The sequence below is a fragment of the Tasmannia lanceolata genome, unplaced genomic scaffold (assembly GCF_043159265.1).
Source record: "Tasmannia lanceolata isolate RefF3 unplaced genomic scaffold, GAP_Taslan_0.1 ptg000550l, whole genome shotgun sequence".
Taxonomy (NCBI): domain Eukaryota; kingdom Viridiplantae; phylum Streptophyta; class Magnoliopsida; order Canellales; family Winteraceae; genus Tasmannia; species Tasmannia lanceolata.
In genome coordinates, this window is record NW_027519222.1 from 53131 (window position 1) to 67392 (window position 14262).

General features: G+C 37.1%; 1 protein-coding gene across 2 annotated transcripts; it reads left to right on the forward strand.

Annotated features, from left to right (window-relative positions):
• The first annotated feature begins 9766 nt into the window (after positions 1–9766).
• LOC143868579 (protein neprosin-like) lies at positions 9767–12104 on the forward strand. Of its 2 annotated transcripts, XR_013244340.1 has the most exons (6): positions 9767–9937; positions 10199–10369; positions 10718–10771; positions 10875–11021; positions 11499–11576; positions 11665–11802. XR_013244340.1 is itself a non-coding variant. In XM_077376196.1 (5 exons), the coding sequence occupies exons 1-5, from the start codon at positions 9779–9781 to the stop codon at positions 12049–12051; spliced, it is 918 nt and encodes a 305-aa protein (XP_077232311.1). In that variant the 5' UTR covers positions 9767–9778; the 3' UTR covers positions 12052–12104. The 2 variants fall into 2 exon arrangements, 1 of the variants encoding a protein (XP_077232311.1); XM_077376196.1 differs by lacking the exon at positions 11499–11576 and having other exon boundaries at positions 11665–12104.
• Positions 12105–14262: the final 2158 nt, after the last annotated feature.

Sequence of the window (14262 nt, forward strand, 5' to 3'; positions counted from 1 at the left end):
AACTAAACTAAAAATAACTACTAATCTAACACTTCGAATAATTAAGATTCTAATGCAACTCTCTTCCCCGGCAGCGGCGCCAAAAACTTGTTAGAGAAATTAAATAACCGCAAGTGCACGGATCGTGTAAATACGGGTCGAACTCAAGGAAGAGAAATCTAGTTATCAATCCTATTCTTTTACCGATTAGAATACTAGCTATGATATAATGTTGCCTGGAATGGACTCAGGATTTCCGTGGACTTAGACCTCGGAGCCAACACTATATATAAGCGTATATTCTATTCAATCTAAGAATCAAATTTAACTAAGATCTTTTTGATTTAAAATCCTAATTTAGGCAAAGTGTACCAAATTTTAATGGTCTCTATTAACTACTTATCTAATTTAATTAGAAAACTAAATTCTAAGGGCTTAAGTAAATTGGAAAATTGCAAAAGTAATTTGGAATAGTATAAAAACCTTAATTCAATATAAAAGATTACTTAGGGTTAGAATCCACCACGGGTTTGGAATTATATTATTAATCAAACCAATTTCTGTATTGGATAGTGTATTTGATAAATTTAGTCTATGGGGAATAAGATCTATTGATGTCATTGCCCATGAGTGTTTTATCAAATATACTACTCAATTTAAAGATATTATATAAGAAATTATATTTATTTATCGGCAATCACTTATACGACTGGGGAAAGCCAGTGGCATACGTGATTGGGATCCAACAAATACAAATCCTTACATAAGTTGTTATATAAGCCACTGGTTTTAATTAATCATCTTTCTCCTTCCCCATGGCTTCATCTAAACCCCAAGTAGATGGATTTAGTTATTCATGGAGAAGGGGAAAGAAACAAAGAAAATAGAGAGAATAGAGAAGAGAATTGCCATTAAGAACTTGAAAAGAAAAATCAAACACAAAGTATTTTCTCTTTTAATTAAAATTAAACAAAAATACAGTTAACTAGGATTGAAAGAAATAACAGAAATTAAAGAACACTTAGCCTTTTTCTCCTTCGAGCAACGGCCAACTTGTCCTTCTCCGTCTCTTGATGTCACCTTGGAGTGGAGCCTTTGATGGTTGATCCTTGGTTGAAGAGATAAAAAAAAACTAGAGAGAGTGAGAGAGGAAGAAAAGCATGAGAGAACGAACTCCCAATTAGGAGGAGGCAAAGAAATATATATCAAGAGAGTAAGAGAGATCATTTTTTTTTAGGCAAGAGAGAGCTGTCGGTTTTTCCATGGAGGTGACAGAGGGAATTACTAACTCTTAGTCTTGAGAAATTAGGAATGTTCTAAATAGAGGTGATACTAATGGAGACCGAAATCTCGAGATTAGCAATTACAACAAGAAAGTGGTAAAGAGGAGATTGGAAGGAATTGCCGAAATCCCATTTTAGCTAGCAAGAGAGTCTTGGTTTCTGTGTATTGTGAGGAGAGAGACAACTTGCCAAAATTGGATGATGTGAGGAATAGAAACATTCTCCAAACATGACCCACTTTCTTAATGTATGAGAGAAAAAGAATCACACAGCATCTTGCATGGCTTTTTGCATGGCTCTGAATCACTACCATGTGTTGGACATTTCCAAATTTGATAGATGCCATTGATAGATGGCCAATTAATCTCACTCTTATGGAAAGTTTATAGATGGGCAATCCACTTCTTAAGATAATCCAAACCATCCATTTTATGGAGTGCAAAATAAATGGTCGTGCCTCTTATTCCATTCCCACAAGTTGATCCAAACCGTTCACTTAATGGGCAACTGCAAAATAGATGGGCCGTGCCCCCATAATTCATTTCCGTTGTTTGATCTCCGCCGTCCAATTGGTGAACCATAATATAATTGGTTTGTGCCCTCAAGTCATTTCTATAGAGCAATCCGAACCGTTGAATTGACTAGCCACGACATAAATCAGCCATGCTTCGCAACTCATTGCCAAAGGATGATTCGAACTGTCCGAATGGTGGGTACAAAGATGGCATAGGAGTGGGTCCCATTTGATAAATCAATTATCACTCTTAATATGGCAAGCAATTAAAGACAATGTAACAACTGGGCCCCTGATGTTTGACCCAAAACATAACAACCGAAGATATGATGGACAATTTCTTTGGCAAGGGCATGCATTGATTGAATGGGCATGTATGATGGACATATTTAGCAAGAGCTAAAATAGTCGGTGCTTTTGTATCCCACGGGGGCTGCTGTCCAAGCTTCCAAAAATGAGAGCCACACATGGGTGCAAATTGGCAAGTGGGTCCCACTTGATTACATGCTTTAGAAAATACTATTTCCAAATCCAATGGGTGTAGCTGCTGGACATTTTTAGAAAAATGCCAAAATTCGGTGGTTATGGCTAAAATAGCAAGATGCCAACTCATATAAAATCACACCTCAAGTGGGTCCCACATAGAAAGAGAAAGAGTTGCACCCAAAATTCCAAACAAAAAAAAAAAACTTTCTTGTGTGGCTGAATCCTATATGGACTAAAAATCGAAAATTCAAGGTGGGCCCCAATTGAACCGACCATGATGCGAATGAGGATGTGTAGCTCATTTTAACCCTACTGTTACTAGTGGCGCATGCCAAGGTTGCACAAGCAGTGGCCCCCACACTAATCCTCATTACACTCCCTCAGCCAGCCCCCTTTTGTTTATTAATAACTACCATTTCATATATAAAAGGGTAACCCATGGTAGAAAAGGGGTGGATATGTCAAAACTTAATTTACCCAAAGAGGGGGTGAATTTATCCAAAAGGGGATTCGGCTTAGATTGTTCCAAAATTGCAATTTTTTCGTAAAATTTCATCCTCTTAGCATATTTTCCTCTGAATTCCCCATATAATCCTGAAGCATCAGAAACAAGCAAATACCTTAGTAGTACTGCCTTAAATAACAAAAAATGCATGCTTTTCCTACCTACAATTCACACATAAATGTGTTCATCATTACTGAAGGAACTTTAAGGAGTTAAATTATAGGAGACTCATAGGGATTTTTAATCAAAATTTTTAGCAATCATTAACAAAACATAGATACTATAAAATACAAGAAAAATTGGAATAGACACTTACCTTTGAGACAAAATGAAATTTAATTTCTTGCTCCAACTTATCTCTGATTTCTCTAATCTTTTGATTCAATTCAAATTATACTTCAATAGCTTTAGATGTCTGTCTCTCTACCTTCAGCTAGGGTCTCAATGAATAATGCTCAGCTTTGAACCTCAAGATAATGATTTTTTCTTCTTTGATTTCACTTCGAGTATAATCGGTATAACAAAGGAGACATGTTACAGAGATCCTTTTCCCTCTTTATCTACCTATTCAGATCTGTTCAAAACTCTCAATTCTCCCCTAATTTTTTTAAATCTACACTCTGAGAAGGTGAGATCGGCCGGAAAAATTCGCCGGAGAAGAAGGATAGGAGGAAAACAAAATGATTTGTGAAAAGGAGTTGGAAGAAGCTCCGGTAAGGCCGATCGGAGAAGAAGCAAGGACGGGGTTAGGGTTGAGTGATGAAAACAGTAGATTCAATAAAAAAAAGAAACTAAGAAGGCTAAAGTAAGAACAAAGTGAAAAGACGTTTGCCGGAGTTTGGATCGGAGATCCCGTCGGAGAAGAAGGTGTACGGAGCTAAGGTTTGGATCGTGCAGATCTAAGATTTTGAGAAAATTAGGGTTTATATGCTTAGGCATACACAGATCTAGAGTTCTGGAGATTTCAGGTTCTAATGAGGCATTAAAACATGACGATGATAGGCTTAATGGAGCTTTGATGACCGGAATCCGATCGGATCTTGGCCGGAGAAGGAAAAGGGGATCGGCTCAGATCTAAATTCTCTCTCTCTCTCTGCGAATTTCTTTTTTTTTTAAAAAAATAAATGAGATAAAATCCATATTTACAGGTAAAAAGGGAAAATGATATTGGCACAACCACTTGATGGGCGCGCGGAATTTTGATATGGCGCACCCGCATTTTTTGTCCTATTCGGCCTAGGTTCGGCCCCATCCAGGATAATCCACCCCCCTTTTGCAAACTTGTACTACGACTTTGCTCGACTCGTTCGCTAGGCAAACGCGCTCGGATTTTGATGAAATTTCGCAGGGACCTAGCTGGGGCCTTAACCTAGCTTAGGGTGAATTTTGGGACCCTAGCTGATTAATTTGGTGGGGTTTTGCTCAAACTTAGAGGGTTTATGGCACGGTCAAAATGGGGTGTCTACACCCTCTAAGAAGATAAACAACGTTACGAATCAATTTGGGTTTGTAACATTTGACATCAAAGTAATTGATCCTACATTATGACTGCATCTTGAAAGATTTTGAATTCTGTACAAGATTATTTTTGAAAGATCAAAGCACTTGTTTTAGAATTAATGTAAGGGCATCGACGGCTTGTTGAAGGCTTGAACAAATCAACATAATAATCGAGAAGGCTTGCGCACTAAAAAAGAAACGGATAAATAAAAAAAAGGAAAGAAAAGAAGAAGAGAGAAAGAAATCAAATTGTAGAAAAGAAAAATAAAGAATAGAAAGGCATCGATGATTTTCAAGTTGTCGAAAAATTTGTCATCTCTCTTGACCTGTTCAACACTATCGAGAAGATCCTCATCCATGCGTCAGCATCCAAATCATTCCCAAAAAAAAACACAAGTGAGCTTTGATGTTCGAATCAATGTGATTGGTTTTAAAATGAAGCTGCCTCAACTTTTGTTGATGTCATGTGTAATGGTGACTAATTGGAACACAAAGAGAGGAAAAAAGGGAGGCAAAAACGGAAAAAAGAGAGTAAAGAAATTTTTTGATAAGTTCTGCAAAGCGTTCATGCGCAAGATCTCATTCCTCACCAACCAGTGCTTAATCTTCAACCTTGAGGACAAAGTTGATTTCAAGGTGGGTGGAACGTTACATTCCGAGATAGGGCCCACTTAGAGTGGAATAAATTAATTTGGTCTATTATATTAATTGTTTAGTATGGGTTAGAGAATAAGATCGGATCTCACCAGATCTGGTATATTTAATAGTTATGATGGATTAGGATACTAATTTAGAATAGGATAATCTTGATCTATCAATTTCTATGTTTATCTCCATCTCTTTCTATATTTATTTTTAAGTGCTTTATATAAGCACATGCTACTGTTAATGGAAATCAATGAAGAAACTTGTTGTAGAAAGTGTTTTTTTTCTTTCTTTTTTTGTATAGGTAAGCTGGGATCGAACCCTTGACCTTAGGGTGAAAGAACATAGTAAGCTAGAGGCTCAACCCCATAGAAAGTGTGTATTTGTGCACAAAAGAGGACTGATCCTTCGCTCAAAGTGGATCAAGATCTTCCCTCTAAGAAGATCAATCACATTATGAATCGATTTGAGTTCGTAGCACTTATTCTCCCATTATGTGTCTTCCCTCTCTATATTTGTGAAAACTATAAAGTTTAAAACTTTAAAATTTAAATTCGAATCTAATTAAAGAGGGCTTGAAGGCTTGAATGAGGGTCCTAACGGTTTGGATTGGAATCTAAGGATTAGGAGTTGGGGCTTTAAAGTTTGGGTCACTTAATGAAGATTCCAAGATTGAGGGTTACCAACTTGTTATGGCGGGCTTTGCTTAATCAGCGAGTTGCAAGGCCGATGTACAACAGCGAAGCGTTTTTTTTTTTTTTTTTTTTTTAGCTGTTTTAGCAAAGTTCTGCAATTCTTAGCTTGAAATATCCTTGGTCCGTACTTGGGGTAGACAATGCGGTCTGTAATCGGAGCACTGAAGCAGCGTGATGTAGATGTTGAATGCTTTGACAGGGTGTATGGATGCAGCTACAACAAAGTGAATGAGAACTTGAAGGGCCTAAGCAGTCCAGCCCAAAACACAATAATAGAATAATCTGAATAATTTTTAAAAGTTGGCAGTTGCAAAGTACTTTATTATTCAATATAGCACAATCGATGGAAGTGGATTGAGAACAAATAAATGTAAGCAGTGATGCAGATGGTTTTTTTTTTTTTTTTTGAAATATGCTTCAATGGATGATTCTAATTAGACAACCAATACAGGAATATGTACTTTCTATAAATTAAGCAACTAGATATGTAGTATTTCAACTTTGCAATATGCAGACAAGGATAGAAAAGAAATCAGAGAAAGAGAAATTTATGTTGATTGCTTGCAGTAGTAAGAGGATTAATCGGTAAAACATAAATAAACAGAGAGAAAAAATATTTGGTCCTTCCCTTTGGCAGAATTCGAGAGCTGCAGATTAACCAATGGAATGGCAGAGGAAGACAAAGGTGGAGGGTCTTGGCAGCCTTTGAGGAAAGAGGGGTGTTGTGTGGATCGTTCGAGGGAATGTTTGAAGGCCTTTAGACGACACCCAAGCCGCTGCCCGTGTAAATGACGAAGAAAAATATGCAAAAGAGCAGTGAAGAAATGTAGAAAGCTTGAGGAGGGAAGGAGATATAGAGTGCTTAAGAGTTTGCAGTGGGCTTTTGCCATCTAAAGACCAACAATATAGGAAAGCATGTTACATTGGAGGCATGCATATTTTATATAAACATGGCGATTATATTCCCATCAACGATGGTACTCCTCGTACTCCTCGTCATATGATTCGAAGCTCCCCATCATGCTATGCAGCTTGGGTTGATCAAGAAGTGCCTGGTGAGGATTATGCCATACTTTTGGGGGGCAAGGTGGAAACAATTGCTAGATTCACTTGAATCAACTCCTCTGTACTGTATGTGTCCAAACTTATATAATGCAAACATTTCAAGCATATAATAAATTGAACTTTAGCTGACACGTGGCACCATCACGGCTTAGAGGATTCCGCTTTACTTATATATATAGGATAAGGTAGGATTGATTCTAATTCATTGAGGACCAAAAGGTCGACCCTACGTGACTCAAGTTGCACCCCTAGTTGAATTCCACCTATGATAGATTGTACGAAGTCCATGTCTAACAACAAAAATAACATAATATTAGGTGTTAGAATTGGATTATTGGTCTCATTTTTGTAGTACATGAGATCCAAATCAAGGCCTATGATATCACGATGGTGTAAGGTAGTTAAATTGCATTATAGTGAGTAATGAAAATTAGATTCATGCAGCTCAAGTAATCTATAATATAGCCGGATGGGGGAGCTGCGAAACCCAATGCCCGCCCGTCACCTAGCAGATAAAGTATATTACATAGTCCGTTTTAGGGATTGGCGACTCCCCATTCAGCGACTTTGGCACTGGACGTTCCCAAAATGGGTACATATTATGAAAACTGCTATAGATCTGACGATTGGGATCATCCTATGGAAGTGAATTTTGGGCCACAATCTATTTACGTTGTGGCTCATCAAATGGATGGTTTGGATCACACAACGTTCTGCTCATCAAATGGACGGTTGGATCATACTATGGTGTGCCCATCGAATGGACGGTTTGGATTATACTACGTTGTGGTCCGTACAGTACTTTTTTGAATTATAATGGTCTGTTCGAGCTTACACCAACTTGCCTTTATTATTTAAGAGAGAGAGAGTGATAGAGAGGTTTTAGGGATTTCTAAGGGACTAAGGGTAATATAATGAAGGGTATAATCCGTAAGAAAAAAAATTAAAAGCTATTTTAGGCTCAAAACTGTATCATTGGTAATTATGAAAATATTGAGGGGATTCCTGTGGATATGTTTTTAACTAGGGGGTTTCTAGTAGTTTTCTCTTGATTTTTTTAGTCAGCAATTCATTCCCATGCACCTCCGATGCCAACGTGTGGGAGTCACTCTTTCTAATTTAGTTTCTTCTTCGTTGGATTACTCCTTCCTTTCTTATTCTCTTTTTGTAAGTCTATTTCCTTTTTAATTTGTTGCTATCTCTCTCAGTAGTAATTGTGAATCTCTTCTTAAAGAATGTGGGATTTTTTTCCTTAAATATACAAGGAATCCGGCCATGCTATATAAAAGGAGGTGGGGGATTTTGTTTCAATGGATTTGAGAGAGGAGTTTCATAATCTTGGGCTATGGGTTTGAAGGAAATATTTTTGCAACTTTTTCTTCTACTTTCTCTTTTTATCAATGCATGGCAATGTAGTGGAAGGAAGAGGGAGCATAAGTCTGTCCAAAGAAGAAGATTTGGAAATAGAGAAGCTAATGAAGATTATCAATAAACCAGCAGTCAAGACCATTGAGGTATCACTATGTCTTTTTGCATTAGAAAATGATATGGAACAGCTTTGTCGGGTTTCTACTTTTATGTTATCTTATTATACGTAGAAAAAACCAAATAAATATAAATTAGTGCAGATCTCTCTCTCTCTCTCTCTCTCTCTCTCTCTCTCGTTTTATGTTATCTTGCTTTGAATCTCCTACAAACTGAAACTTCTGCCCAACCCGTCATTCATTTAAAGGGATAGGAAGAAGTGAGACATTTCTCAAATTTGTCAAGGATATAAAGAATGAGAGGGAGAGAGATTTGCAGGTGCATAATGAATTGCATATCACTTCCTGTGAAACCGGATTTAGTTGCCAAAAATTGAAAGTTAAATATTAGCACCAGAATATAATTAGCAAGCAGAAAACACCTATAGTAAACGAATTTGTAGGTGGCGAATTAGTAGTGGTAAATTAAAACCAAATTAGTAGGAGAAGTCTAGTGTCCGGGATGCTACTGGCCATAAAACGATTTGCTGGCATTCCTTTCATTATAGGCATTAATTTAGAAATGAAATCCATTTCTTAAAATATCATCACTAGAATCCCTAAAAAGTCGGCATTTTTCTCTTAATATGGATCCCACAATCTTCATAGTTATGGCTTTTTTAAAGTAGAGAGCTTTTGATGTGCCACGTGTTGCTCAGTGAGAAGCGATTTTAGTAACTACGTGGCACATCTTCCGCTTGTGGTTCTGGTAGAGAAGCTGAGTCAGTGAGTCAGCTTGCATTGGACGATTCCTCCTTTCTTCTTCCACACAAACTTAGAAAAACCAGAGAGAGAGAGAGAGAGAGAGAGAGTTTATATGGTGGCCGGCCATGTATACATTTTACTATTCGGAGCTAGGATCTGGAGAAACATGGATTGTGGGTTGAATTTCTGAATGCATTCTTTCCCCTTTTCTATCAACAGAAAGAAGCGCAGAAGCACAAGTGAGAATGGTAGTACAGTAATAATTCTAAGAGCTTTTTTAAAGATGCGGGCATAACTTGGGTCCCATGAAAAGGGGCTCCTGCAAGGATTTCCTTGAGCTTATGATTTGTCTCACACAAACACACATGCATATACACATGCACATAAACATACATACACTCACATACACAACCACAACACAAACACACACACACCACCAACACCCCCCCGCGCGCGCGCACACACACATATTGTAACGTTGATACAACAAACATATTGGTAAAATGATACAAATATTGTTGGCCTTTACATTTTTTTCTTTTACTTTTTTTGCAGGATGGATATGGACAGACATTTAGTTGTGTTGATATCAACAAACAACCCGCTTTTGATCATCCCTTATTGATGAATCATAAGCTCCAGGTTTTTTTTATGTTCTTAATATTTGAAGTGATATGTTCTTTTGTTCGTTATGTATTAATTTTGAGATTTTTTTTTTGACATCACTTTGGGAAATAAAATGATTAACTATGAAAAATATGTTCTTTTCTTGGAAGAAACTAAAACCATACTTTTATTGATGGAAATTGCCTTTTATGCAGATGGGTCCAGGATCTCTTCCAAAAGTTATTAAAGATAAAAAAGCTTCATCATTAGGTATGTCTTTAAAGACAGGGCTCAAGAATGGAGGGTGCCCCTTAGGAACAGTTCCTATTAGGAGAATTAAAAAGGAAGACCTAATAAGGGCTAAATCTTCCCCAAATTTTGGGAAAGGATATGCTTCAAATGCTCAGGCCCCTGATCAAGCCAATTTTCAAGTAAGTCACATTTATTATCATCCAATGTTACTTCAAATTTAAATTTATGATGGGAGAAAAGAGTTTTTATATCGTGTATTTTGGAAAAGGATATCATTCAAATGCTACCATAGTTAATATACCGTGTAACTTTACAAATTGGAACATCTTAAAAATGTATCTGTATTTTCTTATTAGTATATGATTTAATTAGTTTGTTATAATCTGTGTTTGTTTATTGCTTCCACATAGCTGACTAACAAAAATGTGTTTATTGCTCAGTTTGCATTGCAATCTACTTCAAAAGGTGGTATTGATAAGAAGTATGGATCCAGGGCAGTCCTCAATATATGGCAGCCAAAAATTAAAGGCAACCAAAATAGTGCTTCTCTTGTTATACTTCTTGATGGGTCACCACTTGATGAAATACGCTCGATACATGCTGGATGGGTGGTAAGGTCCTTTATAAGGTCCTTGATATACGAATGCTCATAAGGTCCTTTATATATTTGGTATTTCCCTTAGGACCTGACGGCTGGTCGCACATCAGACCACCCACCTCGTGAGTGGAGACAATAGCAGTTGTCTTCATTCACGAGAGACTAGCCACGAAATGCCTTTTGCGATGAACCCTAGCAAATCGCTTAGGACCTATTTGTTTCCACATAAAATGGGCATAAATCAAATTTTGCGCCCATAAAATTTCTTGTAGAGGCCTAAGAAATGATCAATCATAGTAAAAAGGCAAGATCATATTTTGTATTTTCGTATTCTAATTTTTGAAGTTTTTCAAATCTCTAGGTAAGTAAAGGATTATATAATAACTTTCTCCCGCACCTCTCTACAGCATGGACGGTACGCTTCAACAGTCGCTTATTCTTTCTGCCATTTAAACTCATTAAATTTTTCACTAGGATGATATACTAATTTTTCCTTGGTTTACTCTGTTTACCTACAGAATGATGGTCATAGAAGAACGGGCTGCTATGATCTTCTCTGCCCAGGTTTTGTACAAGTTTCCAAAGACTTACCAGTAGGCATCGGTTTTTCCCCAACTTCGGTCTACAATGGAACCCAGCACTACATGATCGTCATTGTGCACAAGGTAATTCCGAATCCCTTAACCTTGAATTGAAAAGCATACATTTTATTTTCATGAAAATGGAAATTATACATAAAGCTATATTTGTTACATCATGGAAGTCATATTTTGCAAAAGAAAAATATGAAAATGGAAAAGCAATAACTAAAACAGATTTTACAGCATAATAAAGTTAAAATCAAGGTGTTAAATTTCAGTTTCGGAAAGTGTTTCGGCCCTCACCGAAATCGAAATTTTCAGCCAAAATTTCGGAAATCCGGAAATTTCAGGCGAAATCCACGAAACCAAATGAAATAATATTTTATTTCTTTGAAAATTTTGGCTGAATTTTCGGGAAAGTATTAAATAATTAAAAAAAATCTAGATTTTTGGCTGAAATTCCTTAAATTTAGGCTATTTAGGGGAAAACGAAATTTCTATCAAAATTCGGACTTTTCTATCAAAATTTGAAATTTCTAACGAAATATTGTAACGTTTCAGGTATCTACAATTTCAGTTTCGGAGTAGACCAAAATCTGAAATTTTGGATTTTGGTCGAAATTTAAAACCTTGGTTTAAGTGAGTTGCGGCTTGTGAATCATTCCTTCTAAATTCATGTGCTAATTTTTTTGTTTTAATTATTTTAAGATTTTTTATTTTATTGTAGGATCCAGTGAATCAAGATTGGTGGTTATTCTATGGCGATGATCGTAAGCCGGTGGGCTATTGGCCAAAGGCCCTCTTTAATTCTACATTCGCTGACCATGCTAATATTCTTCAATGGGGAGGGATTGTATATAATGCCGGTATTAAACCTTGGCCTGAGATGGGGAGTGGTCATATGCCATCTAAAGACCAACAATATAGGAAAGCATGTTACATTGGAGGCATGCATATTTTATATAAACAAGGCGATTATATTCCCATCAACGACGGTTCTCCTCGTCATATGATTCGAAGCTCCCCATCATGCTATGCAGCTTGGGTTGATCAACAAGTGCCTGGTGAGGATTATGCCATACTTTTGGGGGGACCTGGTGGAAACAATTGCTAGATTCACTTGAATCAACTCCTCTGTAGGACTGTATGTGTCCAAACTTATATAATGCAAACATTTCAAGTATATAATAAATTGAACTTTAGCTGACACGTGGCACCATCACGGCTTAGAGGATTCCGCTTTACTTTTATATATATAGGATAAGGTAGGATTGATTCCAATTCATTGAGGACCAAAAGGTCGACCCTACGTGACTCAAGTTGCACCCCTAGTTGAATTCCACCTATGATAGATTGTACAAAGTCCATGTCTAACAACAAAAATAACATAATATTAGGTGTTAGAATTGGATTATTGGTCTCATTTTTGTAGTACATGAGATCCAAATCAAGGCCTATGATATCACGATGCTGTAAGGTAGTTAAATTGCATTATAGTGAGTAATGAAAATTAGATTCACACAACTCAAGTAATCCATAATATAGCCGGATGGGGGAGCTGCGAAACCCAATGCCCGCCCGTCACCTAGCAGATAAAGTATATTACGTAGTCCGTTTTAGGGATTGGCGACTCCCCATTCAACGACTTTGGCACTGGACGTTCCCAAAATGGGTACTATCGGGTCGGGTGAATTTCCACGTGGCCGTGAACAGTGAAACCCCATGCATCCTGCTATATTATAATAGATGCGCTTGAGCGCACAATCATTTTCCTCTCTCTCTCTCTCTATATATATATATATATATATATATATATATATATAGAGAGAGAGAGAGAGAGAGAGAGAGTGAGAGTGGGGTAAAAAACAAGAGAGAAATTATATGGTTGCCGGCTGTGCATGCACGTGCACCCAAAAATAGTGAACCCCATATTGTTCGGACAACCCAAACCATTCATTTGTTGGGCCACACGTGATACGTGGATAGGGTGTGCCCCAAAAATCTTCTCTGTAGGATGATTCTAATACTCGGATTTGTGGAGGATTAAAATTGACAGCATGGTATAGAAATCTTCACAGGGTAGTATGATCAAACCATCCATTTGATGAGCACGCCATTGTATGATCCAACCATCCATTTAATGGGCCACAATGTAAATAGGATGTGGCCCAAAAATCATTTCCATTAGATAATCCCAACCCTCTGATCTATAGAGGAACTGCATATTATGAAAACTGCTATAGATCTGACGATTGGGATCATCCTATGGAAGTGAATTTTGGGCCACAATCTATTTACGTTGTGGCTCATCAAATGGATGGTTTGGATCACACAACGTTGTGCCCATCAAATGGACGGTTGGATCATACTATGGTGTGCCCATCGAATGGACGGTTTGGATTATACTACGTTGTGGTCCGTACAGTACTTTTTTGAATAATAATGGTCTGTTCGAGCTTACACCAACTTGCCTTTATTATTTAAGAGAGAGAGAGAGAGAGAGAGAGAGAGAGAGAGAGAGAGAGAGTGATAGAGAGGTTTTAGGGATTTCTAAGGGACTAAGGGTAATATAATGAAGGGTATAATCCGTAAGAAAAAAATTAAAAGCTATTTTAGGCTCAAAACTGTATCATTGGTTATTATGAAAATATTGAGGGGATTCTTGTAGATATGTTTTTAACTAGGGACTTTCTAGTAGTTTTCTCTTGATTTTTTAAGTCGGCAATTCATTCCCATGCACCTCCGATGCCAATGTATTGGAGTCACTCTTTCTAATTTAGTTTCTTCTTCGTTGGATTACTCCTTCCTTTCTTATTCTCTTTTAGTAAGTCTATTTCCTTTTTAATTTGTTGCTATCTCTCTCAGTAGTAATTGTGAATCTCTTCTTAAAGAATGTGGGATTTTTTTTCCTTAAATATACAAGGAATCCATGCTATATAAAAGGAGGTGGGGGATTTTGTTTCAATGGATTTGAGAGAGGAGTTTCATAATCTTGGGCTATGGGTTTGAAGGAAATATTTTTGCTACTTTTTCTACTACTTTCTCTTTCTATCAATGGCAATGTAGTGGAAGGAAGAGGGAGCATAAGTCTGTCCAAAGAAGAAGATTTGGAGATAGAGAGGCTACTGAAGAATATCAATAAACCAGCAGTCAAGACCATTGAGGTATCACTGTCTTTTTGCATTAGAAAATGATATGGAACAGCTTTGTCGGGTTTCTACGTTTATGTTATCTTATTATACGTAGAAAAAACCAAATAAATACAACTTAGTGCAGATCTCTCTCTCTCTCTCTCTCTCTCTCTCTCTCAGAGAGAGAGAGAGAG

Bases quoted from the DNA above. Each gene is read 5' to 3' on its own strand.
- LOC143868579 (XM_077376196.1), top strand. From the start codon at position 9,779: ATGTCTTTAAAGACAGGGCTCAAGAATGGAGGGTGCCCCTTAGGAACA. The intron at 10,370-10,717 runs GTAAGGTCCTTT...TCAAATCTCTAG, and splicing joins CGATACATGCTGGATGGGTG to GTAAGTAAAGGATTATATAA. The intron at 11,022-11,664 runs GTAATTCCGAAT...ATTTTATTGTAG, and splicing joins TGATCGTCATTGTGCACAAG to GATCCAGTGAATCAAGATTG.